General features: G+C 42.0%; 1 protein-coding gene across 3 annotated transcripts in view; it reads right to left on the reverse strand.

The window, feature by feature from the left end:
• EXOC4 (exocyst complex component 4) overlaps positions 1-14,262 on the reverse strand; it is a 611,937-nt gene that overhangs the window by 574,872 nt on the left and 22,803 nt on the right. For 2 of the 3 annotated variants that reach the window (XR_010589375.1, XM_065552860.1), the window contains exons 2-3: positions 10,910-11,099; positions 6,007-6,201 (exon numbers count right to left, since the gene is read on the reverse strand). Coding sequence is in view for 2 of the 3 variants with exons in the window: in XM_065552860.1 (XP_065408932.1) it covers positions 6,007-6,201; positions 10,910-11,099 (385 nt within the window). In the remaining variant the exon portion in view is untranslated. The remainder of the gene's footprint in view (positions 1-6,006; positions 6,202-10,909; positions 11,100-14,262) is intronic. The other variant, XM_065552864.1, reaches the window with a different exon arrangement.

The following is a 14,262-nucleotide window of genomic DNA, read 5'->3' on the forward strand; positions in this document are numbered from 1 at the left end:
CCGCACAGACCTCTGCCACTTGAGCTAACAGAATAACGGATAGCAACAGTAGGCTGTCATCCTCTATATGGACCAGCACTAGAAGAGGATGAGCTGTACTGTGTCTATCTTGTTTTCTGACAGTGGCCAATGCCAGGTGCTTCAGAGGGAATTAACAGAACAGGGCAACTGTTGAGTGATCCAGCCCGTCATCCAGTCCTAGCTTCCAGCAGTCAGAGGTTTAGGGACACCCAGAGCATGGGGTTGCATCCCTGAGCATCTTGGCTAGTAGCCATTGATGGAGCTGTCCTCACTGAACTTTTCTAAATCTTTTTTAAACCTTGTTATAGTTTTGGCCTTGACAACATCCCCTGGCAATGAGTTCCACAGACTGACTTGACTTTTACACTTGATTTGCCATAATTTATACTCCTATTTTCCTCAGTAGGATTTGAATTGCAATTTTTAAGCGATGCTTTTTTGCCTCTGCCTCTTTTACTGTGTTGTTCTCTCGAGACTGTTCCTGTCCCAGTCCCGTCTCTCTCACTTTCACACCCCATCACCCGGGCTCTTTGTTGAAGTCACCTTGTCAGTTAGCATCACAGCCTTTCCCTCCAGGCTCACTGTTCAAGTGAGTGCCTTTCTACTCCTCCTAATACCTGGTTCATCCCAGTGCTTTCTCCCACCCTCCTGGGTATCAGTCCACAATATACTATGTGAAGAATATCAGACCTCCTCAAGTGAATATTCATAGAATCATAGAATATCAAGGTTGGAACGGACCTCAGGAGGTCATCTAGTCCAACCCCCTGCTCAAAGCAGGACCAATTCCCAACTAAATCATCCCAGCCAGGGCTTTGTCAAGCCTGACCTTAAAAACCTCTAAGGAAGGAGATTCCACCACCTCCCTAGGTAACCCATTCCAGTGCTTCACCACCCTCCTAGTGAAAAGATTTTTCCTAACATGCAACCTAAACTTCCTCCACTGCAACTTGAGACCATTACTCCTTGTTCTGTCATCTGCTACCACTGAGAACAGTCTAGATCCATCCTCTTTGGAACCCCCTTTCAGGTAGCTGAAAGCAGCTATCAAATCCCCCCTCATTCTTCTCTTCTGCAGACTAAACAATCCCAGTTCCCTCAGCCTCTCCTCATAAATCATGTGCTCCAGACCCCTAATCATTTCTGCTGCTCTCCGCTGGACTCTTTCCAATTTTTCCACATCCTTCTTGTAGCGTGGGGCCCAAAACTGGACACAGAACTCCAGATGAGGCCTCACCAATGCCAAATAGAGGGGAATGATCACGTCCCTCGATCTGCTGGCAATGCCCCTACTTATGCAACCCAAAATGCCGTTAGCCTTCTTGGCAACAAGGGCACACTGTTGACTCATATCCAGCTTCTTGTCCACCATAACCCCTAGGTCCTTTTCTGCAGAACTGCTGCCTAGCCATTCGGTCCCTAGTCTGTAGCAGTGCATGGGATTCTTCCGTCCTAAGTGCAGGACTCTGCACTTGTCCTTGTTGAACCTCATCAGATTTCTTTTGGCCCAATCCTCTAATTTGTCTAGGTCCCTCTGTATCCTATCCCTACCCTCCAGCATATCTACCACTCCTCCCAGTTTCGTGTCTTCGCAAACTTGCTGAGGGTGCAGTCCACGCCATCCTCCAGATCATTAATGAAGATATTGAACAAAACCAGCCCCAGGACCGACCCTTGGGGCACTCCGCTTGATGCTATATAATATGTCAATCACTAGTGGACATAAGCCCAATTACTACCAAAGAGTAAATGGTGCTGCTAGTAATGATTATTTATACTTAATATATGTATCCTTTCTCCAATTATACAGCTATTGATTCCTAAAAATGTGCACATAAAAAGGAGACCAAAATAATTAAGGACCTCAAATGGGACTTCAGTGGGAGCTGTGCATGTTTAGCACTTTAAAAAAAAAAAAACGTATTCAAAGCTTCACACTCAGAAGGAGGTTTGAAACAAGTTATTTTACTTGTGGAATAGGAGACTAGCAATTAGTACAGAGCCCCCAAATTCTCCGCTCTGGCTCAGGAAACAGTATTTAACTGCAATTCTGCAATGAATTTTTGGGAGATGCTAGATCATAGAAGTTGCCTAATTGATGTTCAGAGCTCAACTGTGCAATTTTAGACTGATGTAAACAGTTGAATAAAACATCCACTTCTTGAAAAAAAAAAAAAAAAAAGAAGAAGTCTAACTTCATACAAACATGAGCTGTCATAAAATACCTTTGCATCTTGCTCATACTATTGGGAAAAAGCTGCCATTTTTATATTAATAATTCTTTCCAGAATTAATCAGTCATTGTACATTAGAACCAGCAGCTGGAGTGTTTTGAGTGATAATGAAACCTGTAACAAGCCATCTTCAGCCATCTTTTCCAAACAATAAGGGAATTAAAATTTCAATTTAAATGCAGGGTTTGAAACACGCTTCAGTGGCAAAATTACTTCAATTAATGTGAGTGGAATACAAAGAACAGACTGCAGAAATGTGATGCAGCAACCAGAAATTATGCCATTAATGTGCTTGCATCAACCCAACACAAAGGCTGCAAAGGTCTAATTTAGACTGTACATATCACAAAGCTACAGGCAACAATATTAATCAGCGCTCCAATTTCAATGCAAGGGATACAAGCGCCTTGTCAGATCACTTTAGGCTTTTTATAAACCAACAGCAGCTGTTTACCTTGAGGAGGGAAACAAAAGGACAAGCACATCTATAAACATTCTGCATCCCTGACAGTTTAATAATTATTTTATACAATATTCAGATCATATAAAGAGAGAAAGGTATTATCCTGCAGCCAGCACATGATTATAACATCACATTGACAAACAGGAAGAATTAAAAGAAGATGGCAAAAGCCAATGAGCCCTCACCAATTTTTGTCTGTTAAAACAGTCAGGATGCAGATAAGTTATTGTGTTTACATATTATAGCTGCACTTGTCTTGAAATGGGAATTGAAAAGTACTGATGAAAGTATTAATACGTTAATACAGTTTTTATTGTAGTTTTCCCTGCATTTCTTGGTTTAAAAGCTAAATGGTAACCCCTTACAGCAACGTACCTTGATGAATCACAACAGATAACCTTAGCCGAAGAACCAACATGGTACTGTCTAGCAGCCTGAGCACAAAGAGCAGGCACGAACACTCACTTCCCTTACGACCTTGTGCAAGTCTCAGCTATGTGTACCTTTGTTTCCCATCTATGAAACTGGGGTGACGCTAACTAACAGAGGAGTCAAAGGATTAGTCAATATTTGCAAAGCACTTGGAAGACAAAGCATTACTTATTCATTTCCTATAGCAATAGAATCAGAACTCGGCACAGGCTGGAAATGGGACTGTTCTTCTCCGGAAGAACACCACTCTCACAAAGTCAGGGTATGGTCCTCTGTGCAACCATTCTTTAAAGACCAACAAACTAGCTCTTTAACAGGTTTAACTAGGTCAAAACAGAAAAGGGGGGGGGGGGAACAGGTTAACAATAATGAGTTTAAACTGTCCTAATATTAAACCACAGGGTATCAACCATTAACTCTTTCTTCACTGAGCATTGCCTATTTATTCCACTTTCTTAACCAGTTTTTGTTGAATACAAGAGAATACGTCTCACCCCAGATAACGTATTTCCTCCATCAAGGACTTTGACAAAAAATACCTCAAAATCTAAGTAAATCCTAGCCATCCCTGCTCTTCTAGTTGTGGCTCTATTAATACCTTCCAAGAATTATAACAGGCTTGACTTAATATTTTATATAGTACCAGAAATGTCCATAGTGCTTTACAAAACAGATTCATGACCTGCCCCAAACAACTTACAATAAGGCAGACAAGAGACAGGACAATAGTTCAAATAAGGGAAAGAAGGATGAGGAGAACAAGGCTGAAAAAGGGTTCCAGGAAGAAAAGCTTTTTAAGGAGGGAGGACAGAGACAGATGACTGGCAGACAAGATGTAGAGGGTGGCATGAAAGGAAGCACAAAGGCAAGAGTGCAACGAGTTGAAGAAAACCAGCCACGAGAGGATTGGAAGGAGTGTAATGAGTCAGAAAGGAAGGAAGGGATGGAGTTGTACAATATGGAGTAGTACCCGGGGGAAGAATTATGTATGTCATTAAAGGCCAACATGAGGAGCTTGAGTTTGAGGCCAAGAGTAACAGGAAGCCTGAAAAGAGATTTTTTGAGAGGTGAGAAATGAAGACAACTTTAGCCAGCCACTTTTTGGATAGTACAGAGAAGAGGAACCAGAAAAAATGAATTCAAGAGTGAGTTTTGGCAGTGGGGAAAAGTGAAGAAAGGACAGGCAATACTGAAGAGGAAGAAGCAACAGGAATTTGAGAAGTGATGGATTACAAGGTGGGAAAGAGAAGAGTCAAAGGTAACACTAAGGTTGTGATCCTGGGAGACAGGAAGGATAACCGAGTTGACGATGATATTAAAGAAGGGAAGTGAAGGAGAAGATTTCAAGAAACAACATAATTCTGTGGAGGAATCAAGAACAATATGAACAGAGAAAACTCCCACCCCTTGCAGAAGATTACTAGTGTCATTGGTAAAGAAAGAGTAGTTTTGGTAGGGGGTGGAATCTAGATTGGTCATGAAGTCTAGGCACCATGCCCTAGGTTTTTGGAAACAGGAAGGGAGAGAAATAGGACAGTAATTGGAGGAGTGGGTGTGGGTGAAGGGAGGCTTCCTCATGACTGAGGATGAAAGGTGTGCTTAAAGCAGATGAAAATGAGCCCCAGGAGAAAGAGCACTTAAATAAAAGGGATGGAGAAAGAGCAGAGAATTACAGGAGGTGGGAAGAAATGGGAACAAGGGCACAGAGGAATTAGAGGGAAATAGTAGAAGAGAGAGTTGAGTTGTGAAGCAAGAAGCCTCTCCTCCTCTGTGATGAATGAGAAAGCAGAGGCCTGCCAGTTGAAGAAAGGAGAATGGGAGAGAGAATGGGAGAGGGAGGAGGCAAATTCTTGCTGGCAAGATTCAATTTTCTTTTTTTCTAAAAAAGCTGGCGAAATCTCAGCAGAGAAGGAGGTGGAGGCAGATGACTGAAAAGGTAGTTACAAGAAGAGGATTAGTCTGGAAAGAAGAATTAGTCTGAAGAAGAGAAGACAGAGGAGAGAAGAGAAAACTGAGAGGAGACATGATAACAGTTTTCAAGTACATAAAAGGTTGTTGCAAGGAGGAGGGAGAAAAATTGTTCTTAACCTCTGAGGATAGGACAAGAACCAATGGGCTTAAATTACAGCAAGGGAGATTTAAGTTGGACATTAGGAAAAATTTGCTGTCAGGGTGGTTAAGCACTGGAATAAATTGCCTTGGGAGGTTGTGGAATCTCCATCACTGGAGATTTTTAAGAGCAGATTCGACAAACTTCTGTCAGGAATGGCCTAGATAATACTTAGTCCTGCCAGGAGAGCAGGGGACTGAACTAGATGACCTCTTGAGGTCCCTTCCAGTCCTATGGTTCTAGAAGAGTGAAAGGTAGAGGAGAGATGGCCAGGGTGATAGCACAAGAGCAGTGAGGGAGGAGATGTAAGGGAAAGGAAACAGATGGAGCTCAGAGAAGGATCGTACAGTGGAGGAAGTCACCAGTGAGAATAAGAACCAAGGTCATGAATGCAGTAGGAAACCCAGCATGGCAAGGGGCACAGACACAGAAGAAAGGAAAGGAATCAATGAAGTGCAAAGAAGAAGGTTGCTTCAAAAAACCATGGACAAAAGAAAGACAAGGGGAGGAAGGGAGATTAGCGACCCAGAGTCCACTTCAGAAAAGGCTGAGGGAAGCAATGAAGCCAAAGAGGTTGACAGGCTGAAGTTCAAGCACAGAGTAAGTGACAGAACAGGGTAAAAGAGAATAATAGTGCAGGAGAAGAGCAAGCAGGAGGCACACAGAGAAAGATCTATTTACCTAGAGAGCTGAATTAGCTGACTCTAATGTACAGGTGACCATCAATGTTAGGTATCACATCTTACCAGCATGTCAGTTGCATTGAGGTAGTGCTTGCTGGCCATGCACTGTTCCAGCTTCTGGGGCACTTGCTTGATGTTCTCAATCTCATCCAGCAAATTCAGGACATGCTTGTGCTCAATTCCTTCTATCCACAACTTGCGCAGCTCATCCCGTTTGCAGTGCAGCAGCATCTTGCATGACAGGAGATTTTCCTTCACCTACAAGGCAACATGTTGAAGATGAGGTCAGTCTAATGCCCTTTCTCTTGGAGCCTGCCATATGGTCAGCACTTCCCCTAACTCACTCATTTTAACAGGAGTTTCAAATGGCAATAATCAAATCCACATTTTTTTTAAAACCAGCCTATTATTCCTCTGTAGCACAGGGGAATCATATAATCACCCTAAATAATGACAGCAACCATAGGGGAAATGAAGTGAAACTAGGTGCTGGGGCTTAATTCAAGTCTTGTGCTATTAGCGTATGCTTTACTGGAATAGCCTTAATGGGATTCTACACATGTTCATCTTAACACCAGGACTAAAGAGTTACTTGCAGCTGTTTCCAACATTTATTCAGCATTTAGGCATGAAACAGGAAGCCAATTGTTTAGTGTAAGTAAATAAATAGCTACTATTTTGTTCCTCTGTAAACATTTTCTGTCTGCCTATTAAATTCTTGTGGCATCTCTCCCTCCTCCCTCCTCTTTTCTAGTTGTTTCTTCATTTTATGAAAGTGGACTATAAAGGAGGATCCCTGTTAACTCAGTAGCTCAGGTGTGACATTAAACCAGAAAGGGTTAAGCAACTAGCAGGCTAAATGACCCAAATTCAATCTTTAAAGACATATTAGAAAAGTATATAGATGGTAATTAGGACTATTTCTTATAAATAGCTAACATAGCCATAGACTTGAGGTTTGAAATGTGAACCTGTACTGTTAGAGAATTAGAGTTAATATGGATTGTATGTGTTTACTTATATCTTGTTAGATGTTAACCATGTAAACAGACGGTTCCTGTCAGTTACTATATCCATTGATTCAGAGATCAAAAGGGAATATTAACATTTAGATGAAACTAGAGTGTAATAATTTCGTTGTCTATATTTCTCTTTGAAGTTTGTAGTAAACTGTCTATGAACTGCTTAATGGATAATTACCTTATGCTGATGAATGCAACTAGTTACCTGTGTATACACAGGAAATAGGTGATTCTACTTCAAAGCCACAATGCTGTACCCAAGGAATGCCTGCTGTCAAGAGGCTGCCGGGGATCTATGAAAAGAACTCTTGTGTCTTGGGCCTGTTACCTCAGATCTACTTAAGCTTCATCAGGGGAAGTTTGAGTCGCAAGACTGAGGTCCCCAGCTCCAGACTGGGTCACCCTGATATTGGATATTGAACTATGACCTATGGAACTAATTCTGAAAGAACTTTTTGCAACTCTGAAGCTCACCATCTCTCCCATGAACTGACCTAAGAACTTTATTCGTATCTGTAAGTATATAATGATCTTTTAACCAATACAGACTCTCTCTTAGCCAATTGGGTAAGATCTGAAGTATTCATTAAGTTGGAGGGTAATGTGTCCAAATTTTTGGGATTGATAGAACTTTTTATATGATGAACAAGATTTTCAATAATCCTCATCGTCTTTGATGTGGCTGTCTGGGTGGGAGCACAACGCTGGGTTGCTTTAAGGGAACTGTATTTCTGGCTTCTGAGTACTCAGTAAGGTATTGTAGAAGCTGTTTTGTTGCTGGATTGGTAAATCTAAGTATTAGAAATAACCTCCAATTTTGGGGATTGTCTGCCCCATTCTTTGCAGTTTGCCCTGATTGAGCAATCTCAGCATGGCCCCCCCCTAAAACCCTGGTCACATCAAGTGACACCAGATTTGTTAGCAAGAGATGGAGTTTATCTAACGAGATGTCTGAAAGAATGTCAAAATGGATTGTAAGTAGGATAAAATTCAGCTCAGCATCTACATTACACATCATGACACTATAACACACAGAAAAAACAGTGCAATGCCTGCCATTCACTTTGTTTTAAAATCTCAAGCCATCTCTTGCAGATTGTCAGAGAAGTTCTTGCTTTTCTATCACATTCCTATTGACAGGAATCAGGAACATCTCTGAACTTTAGTCCCAGGCCAGAACTACTAATCTCACCCTGTTTTCAAGTCTGCCAACTTTCCTAGTTCCTGGGATAAGGTCAGTACAACCCAATTTTGCTTGCATGCCATAAATGGATAATCATTTAAGTGCCTTAAAATCAGTAAGCAATTAACCACCACTTCTCACACAGCATTTACGCCAGTTATCTGGTTTCAGTGATAAACTATGAATATTTAGGGCCCAAGCCTTTCTTAGGCAGAACTCTAGCATCACTGAATTACAAATGCAGAGAGGCCCTTGGATTTATTTTCAAGTAACAGAGTCTTTAAGGCCCTACAACAATGCTTCAGCTGCACCTTTTTCCCTTCTATCCTCCTTTGGATGAAGCGATGAGACTTCCTGAAAACATACAGATGGACCAAAAGAAAGACAACAGCTAATAGAGTCAATTAACATACAACAGCACCATGCTCTGAAGTGTACATATTAAAGTCCCGCTTCAAAGATAAAGTTCTAGATGGCACAGGACCCAACAGACTCTCCTTCAAATATCTTCAGACACTGGGAAAACCTCAACAATTTTGTGCTCCATAACTTGTCTCAATAGCAGAGAAAAACTGAATGCCATACACAGCACTTGTTGGGCACAGGCCCTGTTGCGTATCCTAGGGCTTGTCTACACTACCGCGCGGGGTTGATCTAACATACACAACTTCAGCAACATGAATAGCGTAGCTGAAGTTGACGTACTTAGATCTACTTACCGCGGTGTCTTCATTGCAGTAAGTCGACAGCTGACGCTCTCCTGTGCTCCACATTCTGGTGGAGTACCGGAGTCGACGGGAGAGAGCTCAGTGGTCGATTTATTGCGTCTATACGAGACGCAATAAATCGACCCCGCTGGATCGATTGTTGCCCGCCAATCCGGTGGCTAGTGTAGACAAGCCCTTAAACTAGACAGTATCATCTTAGCCTTAGTGGCAGTGTTGATGCCTTGTACAAAATGATGGCCACTTTAAGAAAGGCCAAACAGTCTACGGAAATGAATGAAATGTTTGAAACTTGATGTCCTTGTCCAAGCACAAAACAGACGAGTGATCCAGAGAGCGGCTTTGCCTTGAGAAGTTTTTCATTTTTCCCTGTTAATTTAAGAAGCAGATAGCAGCATTTTTGAGGTTAGCATTGGTAGGCAGGAGGAGAGATATGAAAGATGATAGAGTGAACACCTGAAGATGTATTTTAAGGAACACCATATTCCTCCTCAGGCCCATCTTTTCCTCTGTCATGACCCTGTAATGCCATTTAAGTCAATGGGATTATATGGGCGTAAAACCCGTACAAATGAGATCAGAATCAGGCCCTGACACATGTCCACAAGATTCAGTGCCTGGGCAAATATGAGCTGAAGAAAACAGTTGTTTCACAAACATAGATATCTGGACTACTAAACACAGACAAAGCATTTTGCTTTTGCACAAATGTTTCTGTCCAAGTTTGTTGCAATATGAACATCCACCCATAACAAAGGAGAGGAACATCAAAATGGAAAGCTTGACAGCATAATATAGACTAATGGCACAGAGTCTAGCATCATATCTGGTGCCTCGCATGAGAATAGGGCAAAGTTCCTTCAATACATGTTGACTAAAGCTAATCAGAAAACATAAATATCCAAAGGTCCTTCACCCCCCACAGTGATTAGTTTAGATGGGAATGTCATTGTCCCTATACGATTGCTTTTGACCTCTGCATAGCTTAGCATATTTGGTGAAAACGGGCTATAGTTTATTTCAAGTTTAAGATTATTGATCTGGGCCTTCACAGAGCCAGACTTTGTACATAAATCCTTAGAATGAACTCTTACCCCTCGAAGGGATCAGAGAGGTCTCATTCGCTTTGAAAATGCTAAATGAATTTGAAAAACCAGAAGGGTCAGTGTGCTGCCTCAGAAGGGTCATAGCTTACTGCTTCTGGAGCACTGCTCTGAAAGGTTTCAAAGTCATGATCTCCACGGCGCTAGTCAGACAATGGAACAATTTATGTACCTGGCGTGCAAGGCTTAAGTACAGCAATCCACAGAGAAAGTAAACAAGGGCTGGGAGAGTGGTGAATTCATCAACTGGGATAATAATCAGAACTGGGGGTAGAGAACAGCAAAGAGTAAGCCCTCACCAGTGCTAGGAGTGCCACTGTTATTTACAAGAGTAGTAATAAATTTTAGGAAAATATAGCATTCAAAATATAGGAACACCAGGAGGCACCGCTCAAGAGTTGATTATGCAAATGACCTTAAAATTCATATTCAATGGGCCAGTGGACATCTGATGAGTCACTGAGATGACCTAGGTGGCAGGTGATCAGAGACCATCCTGATGGGCACAATAGAAGAACCAGAATAGACTAGATGGGAGAGGTTTTAGCTGTATAGATTTGGGTGATCTGCTGCTGGGTCAAGTAACAAGTCAGGCCAGGTCCTCACTGATTTACACTAGCTGAGAATCTGACCTATTTAAATAACTCTGATGGTAGTTTCAAAGCTGGCAGGTAATGGCATCTTCCCCATTCAATATTTGGTTCAGCACAAAATGATATCAAGTAGAAGGGAGACAGGACTAGAGAAGTAAGGGTTGAATTAAAACCTTGATACGTCAATTTTATATTAACACAAAAGGGACAGGAACAAGGGCAAAGGTGGAAATGCAATGCAGAAACAGATTTGAACACATGAAGCCTTTTCTGGTGGGTGCAGAGGTAGGGGGAAAGAGAGCGAGAGAGATGCCAGACATAGTGCTGCCTGCCCTTTCACCTGCTTGATCTTGTTGCGGGAGTTGGTGATTCGCTCCGTGATGCTCTGGTACGTGCGGATAGCTGTGGTGAGCTCCGTGTAGTGCTGAACAATAAGCTCATCCAAATCCCGGTCACACTTCTCATAAGCTTCTCCCAGACGGCCCTTCTCAGTCTCTCTGTCCTCGACATCATCACTGGTGGAGAGAGTCCTAACAACAAGGTCAAAACAATGGCAATGTTTAGAAGTGATTTACCAGCACAGGAACTCTTAAATCTGAAGTACACCATGGGCTGGAAAGCAGCCACTATGTTATTCTTCAAATGCCATTGACTGAAGAGTACCTCTGGTAAACATGTTTGTATAAAGTTTAGTCGAGATCCAGCAACAACAGTTCTTTGCATGAGACACAGATCTTTTAGCTTCCTTTATTATCTTCCTTGCTTCTAATAAGAGTTTTATTTTTAAGTATTTTTTCTCATTGCACTAATCAGTCATTAAGCCATTACCTGGTCACCAGTCAGGCTGGTGAAATGGAATGGAACTGGGGTGGGAAAGAAAAATCTCCCCTCTCCCCAGCCCCCAATTCTTTGTTCTATGTTCTCCCACCCATTTTACATAAGAGTCATAGGGATTTTCTTCCGACAAGAAGAATTGGGGAATTGGTGCAGAGATGTGACATTACCAAAAAGGCCCACCAAGATAACCAGGACATGGCTTTGGATAATCACGATCAATAGACAGATTTTAACAGATCATAACTATAACATTTGTTTGTAAAAATGTTGGCATTTAGGGTAACATTTGTTATACCCTGAAGAGAGATGAATATTGAAACAGACCCTTGAGGGAGGGCTGTGACTCAGAAAGAGAAGGGTTTGAATTTTCATTTAGATTTCTATGTCACTTTTTGTTACCCTGGAAGAGCTGGAATTTTTGGTTTCGCTGGAGAGAGTGAAACTACTCTATTAGCGAGATAGCAACTGACCAACTGGGTGTATCTTCACAACCAGGTGGAACCGCAGGCACACTTCATATAGCCCCCACTAAACCCATAGAATTTATCTATCTAGGTTCTCATACTGTGATATGTGAGGGCTATAAACACGACTACGAATTTTGAACCATTTTAATTGCAGAGTGAGTCTGAGTGTCCAACTTGAGAAACCTGAAATGGACCTGACTTTCAGGAAGTGCTGTGTGCCCACCCTCTGAAAATGACACTCTTTAAAGTGTCACAGATTGTGCATACAAAAATTGAGGTATCCAAAATCACTAACTGCTTTTGAAAATTTAAGCCCGAGACTCTACAGAATTGAAAATCTGGAAGTACATTACAGGGAGCCTAGTACACCTGTGATAACAGAGGCTTACACCTTTTAAGACACAGCACACAACTCCAGAATGACCCTCACTCTCAACTCTAAAAGCAGAATGCAAATAACCAAGCTGTAGGAGTGAAAGTGCTCATCAGTTCCTTGCCAGGGCTACTCAGATATTTCAGAGCAGCAGGTCAAGTGGTTTGAAGGGAGGAGGGGGGAAAAATCACTGAATGCTGCTGCTCCCTACTACTGTACAATTTGGCTTTCACTTTGGACTTGTTAAAATAATGAAGTCTAGACAAAAACTAAAACCAGTACCTCTGGAAATAATAGAAGTAAGAAAATGCAACCAGTTATTGGGGAAATTGACTTGTCATCTGGCAGCAATAGGGACAGCAGGATTGACAGGAAGGTAAGAGACCTGTCTACACATCTTTGGAAGATGAAAACACCAATGAGAGAAACACTCTATTCAGGGTGTAACAAGACAGTAACTTCAGTAACTAGGAGTAAGGAAAAAAACATAGGCTAAATATTAAAGAAAAATTGCCTAACAAGATCTGCTAGATTGTGAAACAGTCTCGTAAGGAAAGTGGTAGAAACCATATTGTTTGAGTTATCTAAAACAAGACTGGACAAAGCACTAAAAATATATACAGGAAACACTCTCCTTACCCCTAAGAGAAAGTTACTGCCAGCAAAGGTGGGGCCAAAGCTTCCATTTCCCTTACCCCATCCTTTCAGAGAAAGCAAACAGTTGCGCCCTCTCTCCTTTTTAAAAAACACCTCAAGTGATGTAACTGTCCCAAGACTACAGCAAGGGGATCTTAAAACCAAGAGGTAGTATTCTAGACCACCAAGGACTTGGCAAGAAAAAAAGAGGTTGCAATTATACAGCTCTTATCCTGCTGCCTTCCTCTGAGGAGAGCAGCAGAAACAAATCCTACACACATGGTATATTCTAGGAAAACCACATAGCAGGGCAGTAAATTGAAGCGCTAACCCCTGCAAAATAGCCACTACCAGGACAGGATTAAACAAAGTCTGTGAATGGCTATCCAACTACAGAAGCAGTTTCTCCTCCCTTGGTGTTCACACCTCAACTGCTAGTAGAGCACCTCACCCTCCCTGATTGAACTAACCTCATTATCTCCATACTGATTTATACCTGCCTCTGGAGATTTCCATTACTTGCATCTAAAGAAGTGAAGTTCTTACCCACGAAAGCTTATGCTCCCAATACTTCTGTTAGTCTTAAAGGTGCCACAGGACTCTCTGTTGCTTTTTACAGATTCAGACTAACACGGCTACCCCTCTGATACTTACCAGGACGTATGCGCTTTCAAAAACTGTTACTCATTCCACACCTCTTTCAATAGTAATGACAACGGGTCTAACACAGAATTATTTGTACCCTACAAGCCTCCTTTATTTTGTAATGCTCTCACTCCTATCAGCAGAATTGGTTTCAAAATAGTGCATAGCTGCGGATGGTGAAAGGGACCCTCTCCTTGACTGAAAAATGCAAACGGATCAGCTGAGATCCCATGAATGGAAGGGCTGTAAACGAGCACCTTCTCCGCTTCCTAGACAATGGGCCCCCACCTCAGCTAAGCTCCATTTGCTTCATTCTGTTTTCTTTTTTCAACAGGATGTTTTGTGGAACTCAGTGGGCAAGGTTTTGTGTAGATATAAATGAATGACTGGGAGTGCCTATAAACCCCACCACCACCCTTACATTATTTTTTTAATCCCTTCTCACTTCTCAAACTGGCCACAGCAAGGGTTTTTTTACGGAATAGGGAAGCCACTGGAAATAAGGCTATGCAGAAGACTATAAAGCTTTGGATAATAAAACTGCTGAAAGAATTGTACACCAGTACTTCCTAGATGCTGTATGACATAAAAAGTTAAGCCCCCAGTTCGAACTAAGATACGCAACTTCAGCTACGTGAATAACGTAGCTGAAGTCAAAGTACCTTAGTTCAAACTTAAAAGTATTTACCACGGGTCCGCACGCGGCAGGCAGGCTCCCCCGTCGACTCCGCCTAC

This window comes from Chrysemys picta, chromosome 1 (genome assembly GCF_011386835.1).
Source record: "Chrysemys picta bellii isolate R12L10 chromosome 1, ASM1138683v2, whole genome shotgun sequence".
NCBI lineage: Eukaryota > Metazoa > Chordata > Testudines > Emydidae > Chrysemys > Chrysemys picta.